At 43.0% G+C, this 16,044-nt stretch overlaps 1 protein-coding gene across 2 annotated transcripts in view; it reads right to left on the bottom strand.

Moving 5' to 3' along the window:
* LOC109252732 (cytidine monophosphate-N-acetylneuraminic acid hydroxylase) overlaps nucleotides 1-15,082 on the bottom strand; it is a 134,424-nt gene extending 119,342 nt beyond the window's left edge. Inside the window, exon 1 of one of the 2 annotated variants that reach the window (XM_019425296.2) lies at nucleotides 14,929-15,082. In XM_019425296.2, the coding sequence (XP_019280841.2) occupies nucleotides 14,929-14,939 (11 nt within the window). In that variant the 5' untranslated portion in view covers nucleotides 14,940-15,082. Of the gene's footprint in view, nucleotides 1-2,510; nucleotides 2,715-14,928 lie in introns of those variants that run through there. The other variant, XM_019425297.2, reaches the window with a different exon arrangement.
* Between the last annotated feature and the right edge of the window lie 962 nt (nucleotides 15,083-16,044).

The following is a 16,044-nucleotide window of genomic DNA, read 5'->3' as shown; positions in this document are numbered from 1 at the left end:
AAAAAAAGTAACAGTAATAGGAAGGGCGTTATACTTTTAAAAGCTTTGAGCATGTACACTAACAGGAAACTCCTGGAAACACTTGATTGGAGAAAGAACACAAGCAGGAAACTGCTGAAGTTGGGAGTGGCTCCAGAGAAGTTCCATTCTGGTCCCTGACCTTGATCACAATTGATGGGAAACTAGGCTTTCAATCTCATTGAAGCAGAGAGAGTGTGAGTACCGGTTGTTAGTTTCCCAGAGCTGCCCAAACAAGTTCAAGTTTAACCGGGTGGTTTAAAATTACAGAAATGTAATCCCTCATGGTTCTAGAGGCCAGGAGTCTGAAATCAAGGTGCCTGCAGAGCTGCTTCCTGCTGGGAGTGTGAAGGAGCGTACAGGCCTTTCTCCTAGCTTCTGCAGATGCATCACCTCGGGCTCCTGCTCTGTGGTCACCTTCGTTCCGTGTCTCTCCTCTGTGTCTTTTCCTGTGGCTCTGCCTTTGTCTTTTCCTCTTGCTGTAAAGGCACCTGCTATTGGATTAGGGTCTACCTACATAATCCAGGATGATCTCCTCTTAAGATCCTTAATTATATCAGGGCGTCTGGGTGGCTCCATGGGTTAAGCATCCAACTCGGTATCAGCTAAGGTCATAATGTCAAGGTTTGTGAGTTCGAGCCCCATGTTGGGCTCCACTCTGACAGAGCAGAGCCTCCTTGGGATTCTCTCCCTATCTCTCTCTCTCTCTGTTCCTTCTCCACTCATGCTCTCTCTCTCAAAATAAATAAATAAACTTTAAAAAAATCCCTAATAATATCCAAAAGGTCCTCTTCCTATATTAGGTCACATTTGGAGGCTCCAGATAGACATATCTCGTGGGGGCAGGGCAACTGCCAACCTCCCATAGCTTGCTCGTGCGGTTTTGGCATTGGAAGAAGGCTACAACAACGGAAATATAAACTGAAGGGAAGTAAAAGCTAAAAATAAAAAATGTAAAGTTTCCTGGGCAGTTTCAAACCAGCAGATGTAAGTGGCTTGTGGTATCATCGTCAACACTTTCTGGCAGCCTCTTTAAAAACTGACCCAAGCCAGGAACATCGCTGAAATGGTCAGCACATACTTAATCACTAAAGCTGATCACCTTCCCAATTTCTTCCCATGGAATTTAAAACAAATACTCTCAATTGTCACGTATGGACATATATAATTACGTGAGAGACAAAAGCATAAATAAGGAGCCTAACAGAGTTTGAGGTACCATGTACTAAATTTAGATTCTGTTTCCAGTAAGGTGACGGGCTAACCACCTGAATGAATCCTCTTGTTAAAAACAACTAAAAATCTGACCATCTTAAGAGAGTCAATGAGCTGTCATGGATGTAAGGAATTCTCAAATCAGACACTGATTGCAGACAAGACTGTAGCCAGCCATCTCCCCCAAATAAGGAGGCAGGGTGGGGGAGGGAACACATAGAGGTTTGCATTCACAGGCTCCAATGGCTCCAGAGACACAGCCCAAAGAGCCTGTCAAGTTGGGGAGTCTAATTGGGATCTTCCCCCCAAAAGTGATCCCAGTGGGTGAAACAATCAATTTAACAATGAATGTAGGGGCACCTGGGTGGCTCAGCAGGTCATGATCTCACAGCCCAGAGCCTGCTTCCAATTCTGTGTCTCCCTCTCTCTCTGCCCCTTCCCCACTCATGCTCTCTCTCAAAAAAATAAACGTTAAAAAAAATTTTTTTTAATTTAAAAATACACATTAAAAAATTACATTAAAAAAAGAATGAATGTAGAAATAAACTGCTTTCTCCTCAATCCCCCACTCCTCCCATCCCAAGCCCAGTTCCAGGAGACAGGAAAATCTATTAGTTCAAATCTTAGTGTTAAGTGGATGGGAGAAAAAAAGTACAACCTGGCCACCATGAGTGTTTTCAGCCTGAATTCACACTAGCGAGGGGCACTGGACAAACCTCTTGCCAAACATTTAGTTGAGTAGCTCCCATGAACCTGGAAAAAGCAAATGCTGATCCCGTCTGGAAGGCTCCACTTCTAGCTCAGCTAATGGTAATTTGTTCAGGCAAAGTTCCAAAGCATCAGCAGCTCACAGCATGAGAAATTCAGAAATTCCATAATCTTACAGTTAGTTCCATTCTCTGTGCCTGAGGCTTGAAATATGTCTTTGTATACTTATGCCCACGTAATGTCTGTATAAAGGAGATCTCAAACTCTAACCAAGAGAACACTGACATAGCCGTATAAGCAATAAAGCATGTGCTAAGCAACAAATATTGCCAAAGTGAGTCATTTCATAAAGATAAGAGGACCAATTAGTCAGAAACCATACTTTTAAATTTACATGCACTAACAGCCTCAGGATATACTGCCAAAACTATAAGGAGTCATAGGCGAATTCAAAACCCCAGATTTTTAAATACTCTCAGTAACTGATTGAAGAAGCAGATAAAAATGTATTTTAATTCGTCCGGAGGGCGCAGGCGCAGCAGGCACGCCAACAAGTGATGCCGGCTCACCTGTGGGGACTCCTGGGGACTCGGGGAGGGTTTCCGGAGGCCCAGGGAGGTCTCCGGACTCCACCGGGGGACGCAGGGCTGCAGGAGGGAGGCTGCGGACGGAGGGGCTCCAGGGAGAGGCGCCAGAGTCAAGGGAACCCAAAGGAGCATCCACCGGAGGAGCCGGGCGGGGAACCACGTGGGAAGGGGAGTCACCTGCCCTGGGGGTGAGCAGGGACAACTCGAACTCGAGAAGCTTCCTCCGCGTCCCATTTCCTGGGGATAAGGCTCGCCGCCCCCCCCCCCCCCCAATCTTCCCACCGTGGCTCACACTGTGGGCGGCCTGGAGGCAGCTGGGAGCCCGCCCGGCACCCCCTTGTCACCCCCTCCGAGGCCCGCCAGTCCTGGAGTCGAGCGCCCCACGCGCCTGGGAAGGGCGCCGCGCTGTTTTGGCCTCCTGCCTCCCCCAGCACCCTGTGCCCCGCCCCGTCCCCACATACCCTTCTCCCCTTGCTCCCTTGCTCCCCTCACCCTGCGCCCCTGCGCGCGCCCCCACCCCCTTACCCGTGCCTGCCCTCCACTGGCCCCACTCTGCCCCGGAAAGGGCAGTACCCTCCCTTAGAGAGAGAGAGAGAATGTTGTAGTGAGATGTGTCCTGCTTCCAGACTGACTTGAGCCATTGTCAGGGAAACGGTAGCCCCCAAAGGTACCAATGCATGTTGGGATATGTCAAAAGCAGATAAATTAGTAAGGATGAAGAGGGTTTGAATATCACAGTTACCAAACCTGACCTAATGGAGATTTTTTTACACGCACACAAATGGCCAATGAACGCATGAAAAAGTGCCCAACGTTATCATTAGTCAGCAGAGAGATAGAAATTAAAAACGAAAAAATGAGTAGGAAGCAAAAGCATTAAGAATGACTCATGTATTTCTACTTCTGGCCAAGTTCCAATAACAGGGACCAAATTTACCTTCCTGTTTGAAATAACCAAAAAAAAAAAAAAAAAAAAAAGAGAGAGAGAGAGAGATACAGGAATCACAACATACCATTCAACAACTGCAGAATATACCTGTTTTTTTTTTTCCTGCACATATGTAACAGTTACAATAACTGTTCATACATAGGCTTAATCTCAAATTTCAAAGGAATAATGTAGAGATACAAGATTGTATATATCACAATAAAACTAAACTCAGAATCAAAAACAAAATGGTAACTACTAAAATTCATCATTGAAAATTAAGCAACATATATTAATATACTATATTGGGTCAAAAATAAATCAAATCAGAAATTAAAACTAAATACTAACAAAAACATACATATCAAACTTGAGGGATTCTTTTGAAGCAGTATTTAGAGGGAAACACAGACATTAGAAAAGGAGGAAATCTGAAATTTAATGAGCCAAATATTAATTCCAAGTACTGTACTTAGAAAAGAACGGCAAAATAAAATAAAGAAAAAGGAAATAAGAAAGAGTGGGATTTTATAAAAAAGAAAACATACAATAGAGACCTATTCAAAATCATCTATTCAAAAGGTAGTTCTTTGAAAAGGCCAAAACAAAATAAAAATACCTCTAGTGATATTACTGGCCAAGGAAAAAATAAAGAGAAAGCCCGTGAGTCACCACTGTCAGGAAGAAGAGACTGTACTGTAGTCCTGCAGACATTAAAATAAAATAATAGTACTAAAATCTTTGTGCCAATAAACATAAATATGTAGATGAAATGGATAAAATACTAGAAGAGTATCAACTCCAGTATATCCCATCAAAATTCAATTATATAATATCAATCAAAACCCTGCATAAATAGCAACCCTAAAATATCCCGGGTCGGAAGTCTCAGTTGTTAACATGTCATTTCTCCCCACGTTGATTTCTTGACGCAACAGATTCAGTGCATTTCCAATCAATCTCACTAGAAGTTTTGTGGAGAAATTGACAAGTTTATTCTGGGACTCGTATGGAAATACAAAGGACCTAAACAGCCAAAGAAATCTTGAAAAAGAAGAAAGTTGGAAGACTTCGACTACCTGACTTCAAAGCTTATTATAAAACTACAGAACGAAGATAATGCGGTATTGGCAAAGGATTGAAAAATTAGATTGCGGTAGAATACAACCCGTTCGAAAACATAAACCATGATGAGATACCACCTCACCCCTGTCAGAATGGCTAAAATCAAGCCCTCAGAAAACAACCAGTGTTGGCAAGGATGTGGATAAAAAGGAACCCTCAGGCACTGTTGGTGGGAATGCAAACTGGTGCAGTCACTCTGTACAACAGAGTGGAGGTTCCTCAAAAAGTTAAAGTTGAAAGTAGGACAACCCTGTAACCCAGTAATCACACTACTGGGCAATCACCCAAAGAATACGAAAACAGTCATTCAGTGGGATACATGCAGCCCTCTGTTTCTAGCGGCATTATCTACAATAGCCAAACTATGGAAGCAGCCCAAGTGTCCACTGACTGATGAATGAATAAAGGTGTGGATATATGCACAAGGCAGTATTATTCAGCCACAGGAAAGAATGAAATCCTGCCATTGGCCACGACGTGGACGAAGCTAGGGTATATTATGCTAAGCGAAATAAGCCAGGCAATGAAAGGCAAATACCATATGATTTCATTCATACGTGGCATTTAAGGAGCGAAACAAATGAACAAAGGAAAAAAAAAAAAAAGACCAAAAACCAAACTCTTAACTAAATAGAATAAGCTGACAGTCACCAGAGGGGAGGTGGGTGGGGGGATGGGTGAAATGGTGGATGGGGATTAAGCATCCCCTGACCATGATGTGCACCGGGTAATACACGAATTGTTGAATCACTACATTGTACTTCTGAAACCAATATAACACTGTATGTTAACTATGCTGGAATTACAATTTTTTTAAATGAATAAAAAAGAAAAAATATTTTTAAGATGGAACAATGAAAACGAAACAAAGAACAGAAGCCCTTTGTTGCTTTTCAACAATGGTGCTAGAACAACTGGATGTTCATATGGGAAAGAAATTAATCTCTACATCGCACGATACACAACAATTAATCTGAGATAAACTTAAACACAAAACTATAAAGCTTTTGGAGGAAAGCATGAAGAGCAAACGCATGACTCGGAGGTATACAGGATTTCTTAAAATTGATACAGAAAGCATTACCCTAAAAAAGACATTAACAAACTAGGCGGCACCAAAATTTTGTTAAACTTCTGCTTAACAAAAGACATCGTCGAGAAAATGAACAGGCATGCTAAGGACGGGGAGAAAACATTTGCAAATCACACATCTGATGGAAAACTCCTGCCCACAAATACACAAGGCAAGAATTCCTGTAACTCAAGCACAATTGACAACCCAATTTTTTACAAAAGCAAAAGTTTTGAACGTTTCATCAAAGAGATAAACACACGCCAATGAGCACGTGAAAAAGTGCCCCGAATCATCACTAGATGAGGACATGTAAATTAAAACCGAAAATAAGTAGGAAACAAAAGCACCAAAAATGACTCCTGTATTTCTACTTCTCGCCAAGATGGAGAAGGAGGGACCAGATCTACCCCCTCTGTTGAAACAACCCAAAAAAAGGGGGGCGGGAATGAAATAAATGAAAGAACAGTGCTCAGACAAATGAGACAACAAAAACCAAAGATCTCCAAGCGACAAGTGAACAGGGGCGCCTGGGTGGCCCAGTGGGTTAAACATCCGACTTTAGCACAGGTCATGATCTCACAGTTCGTGGGTTCAAGCCGCTCAGTGCACCGCCCACTTCAGATCCTCTGGCTCCCTCTGTCTTTCTGCCCCTCCCCCGCTCGTGTTCTCTGAAAAATAAATAAAACATTTAAAAAGAAAGAAAGGAAAAAAGAAAGAAACAAGTAAACAAATGAGGTGAGCAGAATGACTGCCCCCAGTTTAGTGTTTGGAGTTTCCAGGCCTCAGAGTGAGGAAGACACTCGCTTCCAGAAGTCTCTCCCAGTTGAGGAAATCACTGAGGGGCTGGAGAGTTTGAGGTAGTTAAGAGTTTGTCAACTGAGAAAGGAGACAAAACTGAAAAGGAACACAGGTCTTTATTTGGGGTCCCAGGACTGCAATTCGGGGGAGAGCACAGATTCCAGAATAACCAGAAAAGCGACCCACTTGTGCAGGGAAAGCCAAGAGTTTTTATGAGAAAGAAGGAAGAGGTAATTACAAGATTGAGATAAAGAAGAGAGGGGAAAAAACCCTGCTAATTTAGTGCTGACCAGTTGAACCAATGGTGACTATCTTATTGATTACTGATCGGTGCTATCAAGCGACATGATTCCTGCTAGATAATTAAGTTTCCTGTCCTCATATGCTCTGTCGGTGAAATTTTATGAGCAACGTTTGTCGTAACAATTGCTGCTTCCGGCCGAGTGGAGTTTCTAGGTGCCAGCCAGGCTCAAGGCACCTCCGATGGAGTGAGGGCCGGCAGTGACAATCTGATGGGGTTTCCTGGTCTCCAGTTTGAAGGTCTCTGGGGATCCTGTGTCTCAACGAGCGCTGTTGTGGCCATTTCTCTGAGGTTTATCTCAAGTCATCCAGCCTCAGTTTGCAGGGCTTTTCAGGGGGAAAAAAGGCAGTTTCGGTTCCCGGTGATTCCAAGAGATGAAAATGAGAAACCTTTGTTTGGAGAATCACAGTCAGATAGATATTCGAGGAAACCAGAAGAATTCGGGATCCAGCCCAGTTTTATAGGCAAACAGCAAACACTCAGAGACCGTCAGAACTAGAAGCTAACATCCACAACACTGTGTTACAGAAAGAATGCTTTTTTTCTCTAAAATCACCCTGGTCTCCAGCAAGGAGAACTAAAGTAAGATGAATTTGTTTGTAAAATAAGTCCAGTTTTAGCCAAACTTGGCCTAATTATTTACATAAGGACAGCAAGAATAGGCGTTGGCCACATAGACTCTTTAAAACCTGCCTTACTGGAACTTTTCATAAAGAATCTCTAGATTGAACTTTTAATAGCCTCTCAAGGCCAGAAGCCAAGCCAGATTCTTGCCAACAGATTTGCCTGAAATACCCACAGATCTGGGTTACTTCCTCCTCTCTTCTCAACGTCCCCCAAAGATCCTGAGTTTCCTGGGCCTGCCAGGAAGTGACCTTCCTTGCTCCCCTGGTAAGGCTGCTGGGAACCCTGTAAATTAGGGGACAGGGCTGATTTTTTTTCAAAGGGGCTTTATTGGCCCCATCAAGTCAACCCTAGTTCCTTAAATCTGTCTGTTGGTGTCTGAGTCTATGGATGTCTTCTCAAATATAACCTTCCACTCAAAGCCTTGCTGGTATAACCTTGTTTCCAATCCTATCCTGTTAGGAGGAGAAGCTTATGCAAATAACTCCAATTTGCATGAAAATAAAAGTACTCACTGAGAGTTTCCCCATTTTGGAGGAACCAGGGAGAAAAATATGTTTCATATTTATTTATAAAGATATATTAAAAAAAATTTTTAACGTTTATTTTGAGAGAGAGAGAGAGAGAAAGAGAGAGAGAGAGAGAACTCAGGTGCCTGTGCAAGTAGGGGAAGGGCGGAGAGAGAGGGAGAGAGGGAATCCCAAGCAGGCTCTGCATTGTCAACGCAGAGTCTGACGCAGGGCTTGATTCCAGAGACCGTGAGATCATGACCTGAACTGAAATCAACAATCAGACGCTTAACTGACTGAGCCACCCAGGCACCCCCATTTTACCAAATTTCTAAAAGCCATAGATACTTTAAGAGAAAAAGTTTTCTTAAATCTGGAAGAACAAACATTAGGGAACAGAATGTTTCAAATAAGGGTCATAAAAACTATAATCACCTTCCTCAATTCATTCAGCCCCATATCATTAATGCTTATTCTGTTGGAATCCAGTCTTCCCTCCAGGCCCAGAAACTCTTACCCAGTTTAATTTTATAATCTTAAGGGTGTCAGAAACCTGCATTTGTCAAAAGTCCTCTCCATGAATCCCCTTAAGATGAAATACATTTGTAAGAGCATCAAAGTAAAATAACAGCTGTAAATGACAAAAGACTAAAACCTGGCTATGGCTAAAGATCTGATGAGAGTTTATTACAATGCAATTGACAAAGGAAATTTGGTTATTTCTGCGACACACAACAGTTCCGTAAGTAGAATTACAAGTGATAACATTATGCCGGGACATATCAAAACTTTAGGAACTTCATATAATTTCTGGAATAGTTATATTAGTAACATTCCCTCCTAACAATATAGCCTAAGAAAGTTTATTATCACTAATGACAATACTTCCCTTGTAATTGAACATACCAAGTAAATGAGTCAAAGAGACTTCATTTAGAATTTCAATTGGGGGAAGCTTGTCAAAAATATCAGAAGGTTTTTAAAACAAATTTTTTTTAATGTTTATTCATTTTGGGGAGAGACAGCAAGCAAGAGGGGGAGAGGCAGAGAGAGAGGGAGACACAGAATCTGAAGCAGGCTCCAGGCTCCGAGCTGTCAGCACAAAGCCCAATGTGGGGCTCGAACTCATGGACCGTGAGATCATGACCTGAGCTGAAGTCGGATGCTTAACTGACTGAGCCACCCAGGCGTCCCATACCAGTGTTCTTTAGATGGCAAATATATGAATACGCTGAATATTTTTAAAAAACATATGACTCCTCATAGCAAATTTCTCATCATGGCACAGAACCTATTTACTAACAGATTCCCAAATCTTTCGTTTCTAAGAGGAAGTCAAAAGCAGATAAATCTATGGCTATTAATTAATGTTTCTGTATTTTATCTTATTTGGAAAGATCTAATGACTATCTGTCATTAGATCTAAAATGACTATCTGTCACTTTATTTAAATGAGCAAAACAAAGGTTTTAAGTTACCTACCCCTCCAAAAAAAAATTGGGGAAACTAAGTAGACATAAATATTATTGAAAAGTTCAATTATAAACTTTTATCTTACTTCATTAATTCACTTGCTCTTCATCATTATGTTTAGATCAGTCATGAAAATTTCATGAGACGCTAAATAGCTGACCATCATCTCTAAGTTCTCTTCCCGGCTGACAAATTCTATGACAGGGATAACACGAGCTTATTTGACTTTTAGTAAACCTAAGTAGAATAAAAGTATTATATTTAATGCGAACAGCTCTAAAAACACACCTGTTTTAATTAAATGATCTTCCGTTCAGTGGTTTGATTTTTTTGGTTGCTTTTTGTTTTGTTCTGTTTTGTTCTTTGGGGGCCCTTGCTAGGGAAGCCGTGCACCTGCCCGTGGTGCGGCCAGGAGGCTGCTGGGAGGCCCAGGCCCCTGCTGCACCCCCGGCCCCCTGCGCAACTGTCCTTGCCCCGGGCAGAGCCCACTTTTGAGCCCTTCCACACTCACCCTGGGATGTTCTTAAAACCAGGCCAGACCCGGCCACACGATGACCGTCAACCACAGCTGCTCCTGGAAACGTCTTTCTTGAAACACACACACGTGTAATCTCCCGCATTGACTATTTCCTCTCCCCTGGGCACGGGGAGGTGTGCAGAGACCCTGTTAACAGTCTTCCTACCCTCTCCCACCCCAGCCCACCCTTCCGTCCCCACCCGTCTATCCCCATGCAACCCATCTGAACGAACCACTGTGTCATTTCTATCTTTCAGTTGCACAACCACTGCAACCAGACATAAGCCTATGGCTTGTGTCATCATGGGGCACCTGCTCCCCCGAGAAACCACGCCATAATCCACCAACTTATCAACCCCTGCCTCTCAATTATATTTGAAAAGATAACATGTATTGAGGACTTTTGATAAGCCAGGTGTGTTCTTACAGTTTACATGTATTTTATCATGTAATCCTAAAAGCAACTCTAGGTAGCAGGTGTTAGTAGGTTTGCTTTACAGATGAGAAAAGTGAGACACAGAGCATATGACACGGCCACTGTTGCTAAGAGTGAGGTCATTCTTTATGCATTAACATGACTGTCCATCTTTCCACTGTGCCTCCATCATGATGGTTAAGATCCCAAGGTTTAGAACTGGGGGGGCGGCGGGTGGGGAAGAGAGCTGGTTCAAATCTGCCTCCTCCCCTTACGCAGTAAATGAGCTTCATGTCTGAGTTTCACTTTACACATCTGTGAGCAAAATAATAATGCTCACTCTACATAGTCACACATCACATTTGTTGAGTAAATGGTTGTTATGGCCATAATTATCTCTATAACACCTCCCAGCAAACCTAGTGGTTGCCCTACAAATGTTTGCTATGTGGTTTGTGGCACATAGAAACTAAAACATTTAGGGGCGCCTGGGTGGCTCAGTCGGTTAGGTGTCCGACTTCGGCTCAGGTCATGATCTCGCGGTTTGTGAGTTCGAGCCCCGCGTCGGGCTCTGTGCTGACAGCTCGGAGCCTGGAGCCTGCTTCGGATTCTGTGTCTCCCCGCTCTCTGTCCTTCCCATGCTCATGCTCTGTCTCTGTCTCTCAATAATAAATGTTTAAAAAAATTTAAGAAGCTAAAACATTTACCATCACACCATACTGTCTCTGACCTCAGGTAAACTGAATAAATCCCCTCCTTGCTGGGGTAAAATATTTCAAGACACAGGTCCCCAAAACAAAGAGGACCTCTTATTAAAAACTTATCATAAATTACTTTGTGTGCTTTCTACCCTGACTTCTATGAGCAAAAAAAATGGAATGCTTAGACACTCAAGAAAGAGTAAGCAACGTGATCACATTTTTCTTAAGTATTTTATACAGTGTCCCAGATCCCCGTTGGGTCTGGCCATACAGCTGACTAAATTACAGAGCCTTGGAGTGGGTGGGGCGTCTCCGGCTCTAGTCTTTGACTCCAAATCCATTTTCCAAAATTGATTTATGTCTAATCAGCATGACCTATTTGACTGTGTGTATGACTCAGTAGATCATGAGACTTTAAAAACAAAAAAACCCTCAGAATTTTAGATGTCAAAACATGTAATACTCTTCAATTTAGGAACCCTAATTGCAAAAATCCTTTCATTACCTTAAAAAATTGGGTATTTGTGGGGCGCCTGGGTGGCTCAGTTGGTTGAGTATCTGACTTCAGCTCAGGTCATGATCTCGCGGTTTGTGGGTTCAGGCCCCATGTCGGGCTCTGTGCTGACAGCTCAGAGCCTGGAGCCTGCTTCAGATTCTGTGTCTCCCTCTCTCTCTGCCCCTCCCATGCTCATACTCTGCCTCTGTCTCTCAATAATAAGTAAACATTTAAAAATATATAAAAAGTACAAAAAAAAGGAAAGAAATTTGGTGTTTGTGATCACGCGAGCAAGGTCATTAGACACAAAGGGAAAAAAATCTTTTCTTGAAGATTTCTATATTATAAAAGCACATACATATTCATCATAAAAGGAAAAGTCTACAGGAGCACATAAGCATGCTTTATCCCTATCACCCTAACCCCCAGGGGCAGTCACTGATGGCAGTGTGGTATTTCTCTTATGAGAAACAGACTTAATTTGATCTACCCCCTTATCAGTTTGACGTACATAGCCAACTGAAAATTATAGCCACTCTCTTTTTTTAAGTTTTCTACTACAGAGGGGTGCCTGGGTGGCTCAGTCGGTTGAGCATCCGACTTCGACTCAGGTCATGATCTCACGGTTCGTGAGTTCGAGCCCCACATCGGGCTCTGTGCGGACAGCTCAGAGTCTGGAGCCTGCTTCTAGGTCTCCCTCTCTCTCTGCCCCTCCCCCAATCATGCTCTGTCTCTCTCTCTCAAAAATAAATAAACATTAAAAAAAATTTTTTTTAATTTTCTACTATGTAGAAACTCAAACACACACCAAAGTAAATAAAACAATATAATGGCATCCCATACGCCCATCACTCAGCCCAACAACCATCAACCCACAGCCAACCCACGCTCCATCCAGACTCCCATCCGCTTCCCTCCGTCCACTATTTGGAAGCAAATCCCTTACATCACACACTTGCGTTTACCTCTGCATCTCTGTAAGGAATGGCCTTTTTTTAGATGAAGCCATATGCCAGTATCACATCCAAAACATTACTTATTATTAGATATCCAGTATTCCAATTTTTACTTGTCTCCTGTCATAAATGGAGGTTTAGTTAGCATTAAAAAGTTCACCATCTAAACAAGCTTCCCACCTTACGACTGGTTGCTAGAACTTTAAGGTCTCTCCATGAATAGACTCCCTTCAGTCTCTCTTTTTCCCCTTAACAATTTATTGGTAGAAGAAACCAAGTGGCTTGACCCTCCAAATTTTTCACTGTCTGGATTTTGCAGATCGCATCCCTGTGGTATGATTGAATATGTCCTTTGGACTTACTTCCTTTAGATGTCTTTAGAGGCTTGTTCAGATTCAGATTCAATTTCTTTTACAAGAGCTTTGCTTGTAATGTTTAGTTTCTTCTATCAGGAGGACTGTGATGTAGAGCACTAGTGTTCTTCTCTTCATATTTTTTAAAGGACTTTAATATACTAATTTTTACAAGAATTTAATATACTAATGTACATGATGAATCATCAAGAAGGAAGGGATACGGTGTTCCACATTCCCCAAACTTACTTAAGATTAAAATAGTTTTTTGGCAGGATATTTAATAGACAATATTTAGCATAACCTGCTTTGAGACATGTTGTCCTATATTAATTGATGAAAGATTTTCACCCTACAGAAAAGTCAGACTTTCTCTCTTGTTTGTGATGTTTAAAACCACTGATGCTCAACACTGTGACCCATTATTTCATTAGGGGCTTGCAAGATGGCCTGATTCTACCATTCCCGTTTCATGCATTAATTGGAATCCTTTCGTAAGTTAAATTTCCCTTTCTGTACCACTTACTCAGTTGTGCAGTTTATCAAGGAAAGGGGGGGTGGTGGCATCATTTTCCCCTAGCCTCCAATTTTTTTTTTAGTGTCATTTTGAACTCAGTGAGTTACACATATTTGATGAGTTTGAATCCAATCAATTACCATTCTTTTTTTTTTTTAAACGGAAGTATAGTTGACAACAAATTTTATATTTGTTTCAAGGGTACAACATAGTGGTCTGGCGATTACATACATCACAAAATACCGTGATGAGTGTAGCCACCATCTCCAATAACAATCCTTCTTTTTTCCAGTTACTATTCTTACTAATGCTCAAATTGACCCATTTGGCCAGCGGGAATCTCTTCATATTGGCCTTCGCGAGTCATTTTGCGATGATCCTAATGGCATTTGAGAGCTCCTTGCCTCTTCTAGGACAACACATTCCACATTCACATTGCACTTTCCTGCTCCAGACTCCCAATCAGCTCTTTTTCCTAAAAAAGCCTTGGTTTCTTTTGTTGAGAGCGTGTCTGGAAGCCACAGTCCGGGTGCTAGAGATATGACTACTCTGAAAAGATGCCAATTTGCTCACAGCGTTTGGATGGCGTAAGGAATATTTGCAAACTATAAACAGTCCTAAACACACTTGATTACTTAAGACTGGATTATCCGGATCTCTTCTTCTAATTGTCCATCTGTGTCCTTTCTGAGGCCAGGAGTTTGAGAACCATAACCCCTTCTTCACTGGTCCCTGACTCAAAATCTGTAGCATGCTAGGTTCTCAGAACATATTCAGTGAGTAAGAAAAATCAGGCTTTAGAGGCTGAAAGAAACTACCAAAAATGAGTTTCAGAACTATGAGGAGAAATGGCAGCATAATTAGAATCGCTCCATAGCCGCTGGGGTCATGACTTGAACAGGTTCAGATTTGCTTGGATGGTTAAGTCCATGTATATTCCTATAAAAGAATCACTGCCTTACAGAGTATTCATTAGTTTAAAAAGAGCAACGCCATGAAAATATGCCAGGTCTTAATTTCTGTTTCAGTTCCTCCTGACCCGAGCATTTGAGCCTGAGATCATTGTCCAGTGGAGACAATCAGGGCTGAGGTAAGGGCTGATGCGTGTGTCCCCAGGACCCAAAGGAAGGAGAGCCCGTCCCTCCCTGTCGGCGAAGGGCATCGGGCGGGCGGGGCGGGCACGGGTGGCAGGTTGGTTGGGAGATAGGAGGCCTCTGCTTAGTAGATGGGGAAGCACACAATGAACAAGTTGCAGATTGACCTCCCACAGTTCAGAGCCTTTGAATGGAAAGGGTAGGACCTGAAGCAGAGGCCCCGGCAGGAAGGCCAATAAGGTGACAGAGTTGGATGCGGCCGTTGTGGGGGGCGGGGAATGGTTGGGTGTAAAAACTAGGCCTTTCTTCCTCTGTCTCCCCAGGATGTCGGCATCTAACTCCCAGCTGACCTTGGCTCAGGTAAGCCCGTCCTGCTCCTGGAACAGGGGCTCGCTTACAGCCCTTCTGTCTCTCTTTCTGGCCGCTGGCTTCTTTCTTGGGAGCCCTTAACTGGCCACATGGTGGACCAGACCATGAGGGTTTCTGCTTGCTAACGGGGAACACCCGACCCTGGTTACCTCCAACACATGAGGAAACAGCTGGCTCTCTGCAAACCGGGAGGCACCTAGGAGAAGCAGCCTGGGAAATCGGCAGCACCGATTTCCCAGTGGGAGCTGGGATTGGGAGCTAACGGATCGGATCGGACCGCATTCCTGGCAGGCACGGCTTCGTCTGGGATGTTGCCGTTGGGATCAGCCACTTGTCAGAACCTCAGAGAGCTTGCTCCGCCCAGGTCCCGGAGGAGGAAGCTTCTGGAGTGAAAGGCAGCCCACTGGATTTCCTCTCCCACCCACACTACGTGAAACAGAGCCAAGTACAGTAGAACCTTGGACCGCCAGTAACTTGTTCTGAGTGTTCTGCAAGACAAGCAAACTTTTCTAATACACTTTAACTTGATAAACGAGCGATCTCTTGCACTACAAGTCGTACATGAAGCCGAACGTCACCTGATCACAACGGAGCCAATGGTTCTCTCTCTCTGTCTCTTGTCTCTCTCTCTCTCTCTCTCTCTCTCTCTCTCTCCCTCTCTCTCGGGGGTTGTGGGTGATCCTCTCCCGTGCTTGGAAGCTTGGTCTCAGGCCGTGGTGTTTGACAGAGATCAGTGACTTTTCAGAATGTTGGAAGGCGCTCACAATAGGCACTAGTGTATTTTTTGTCACTTCCAAGCACCTATGGACAGTCTTTTGCTTTTCCAGAAAGAGTGAGCTTAGGAACGCTTTGCTTCATTCTAGATCAGGCTGCCGGCGGATATAGACCCTTTCCTCCACTGCCTTATTGCCAGTTACATTAAATACCGTCTATGATGAGAGTTCATTAATACTGTGCTGTAGTCAACATCCATGAGAGCGTATACAATGGCCCCCATGCAGAGAAAGATTCCATTGAGCCAACAGATGGCAGTGATCCTGTTAGCATAGTGAAAGTCGTCCTACACAATAACCCTCCTCTCTCTTGTCTCCCTCACATCTGCCACGAAGGTTTTCAAAGGTAAGTTCAGGTTAATTTGTTTACTTTTCTTTATATTTTGCGTTTTACTATTTTACAGTATATTACAGCATTGTAATCATTTTTATATGAATATTTTTGGGTTGTGGAACAAATCATCTGAGTCCCCCCACCCTTTTTTTTAAGTT

This window comes from Panthera pardus, unplaced genomic scaffold (assembly GCF_024362965.1).
Source record: "Panthera pardus isolate Hobbes unplaced genomic scaffold, ASM2436296v1 HiC_scaffold_17, whole genome shotgun sequence".
In the NCBI taxonomy this organism is placed as follows: Eukaryota; Metazoa; Chordata; class Mammalia; order Carnivora; family Felidae; genus Panthera; species Panthera pardus.
This window is presented reverse-complemented; position numbering and strand designations above follow the sequence as displayed.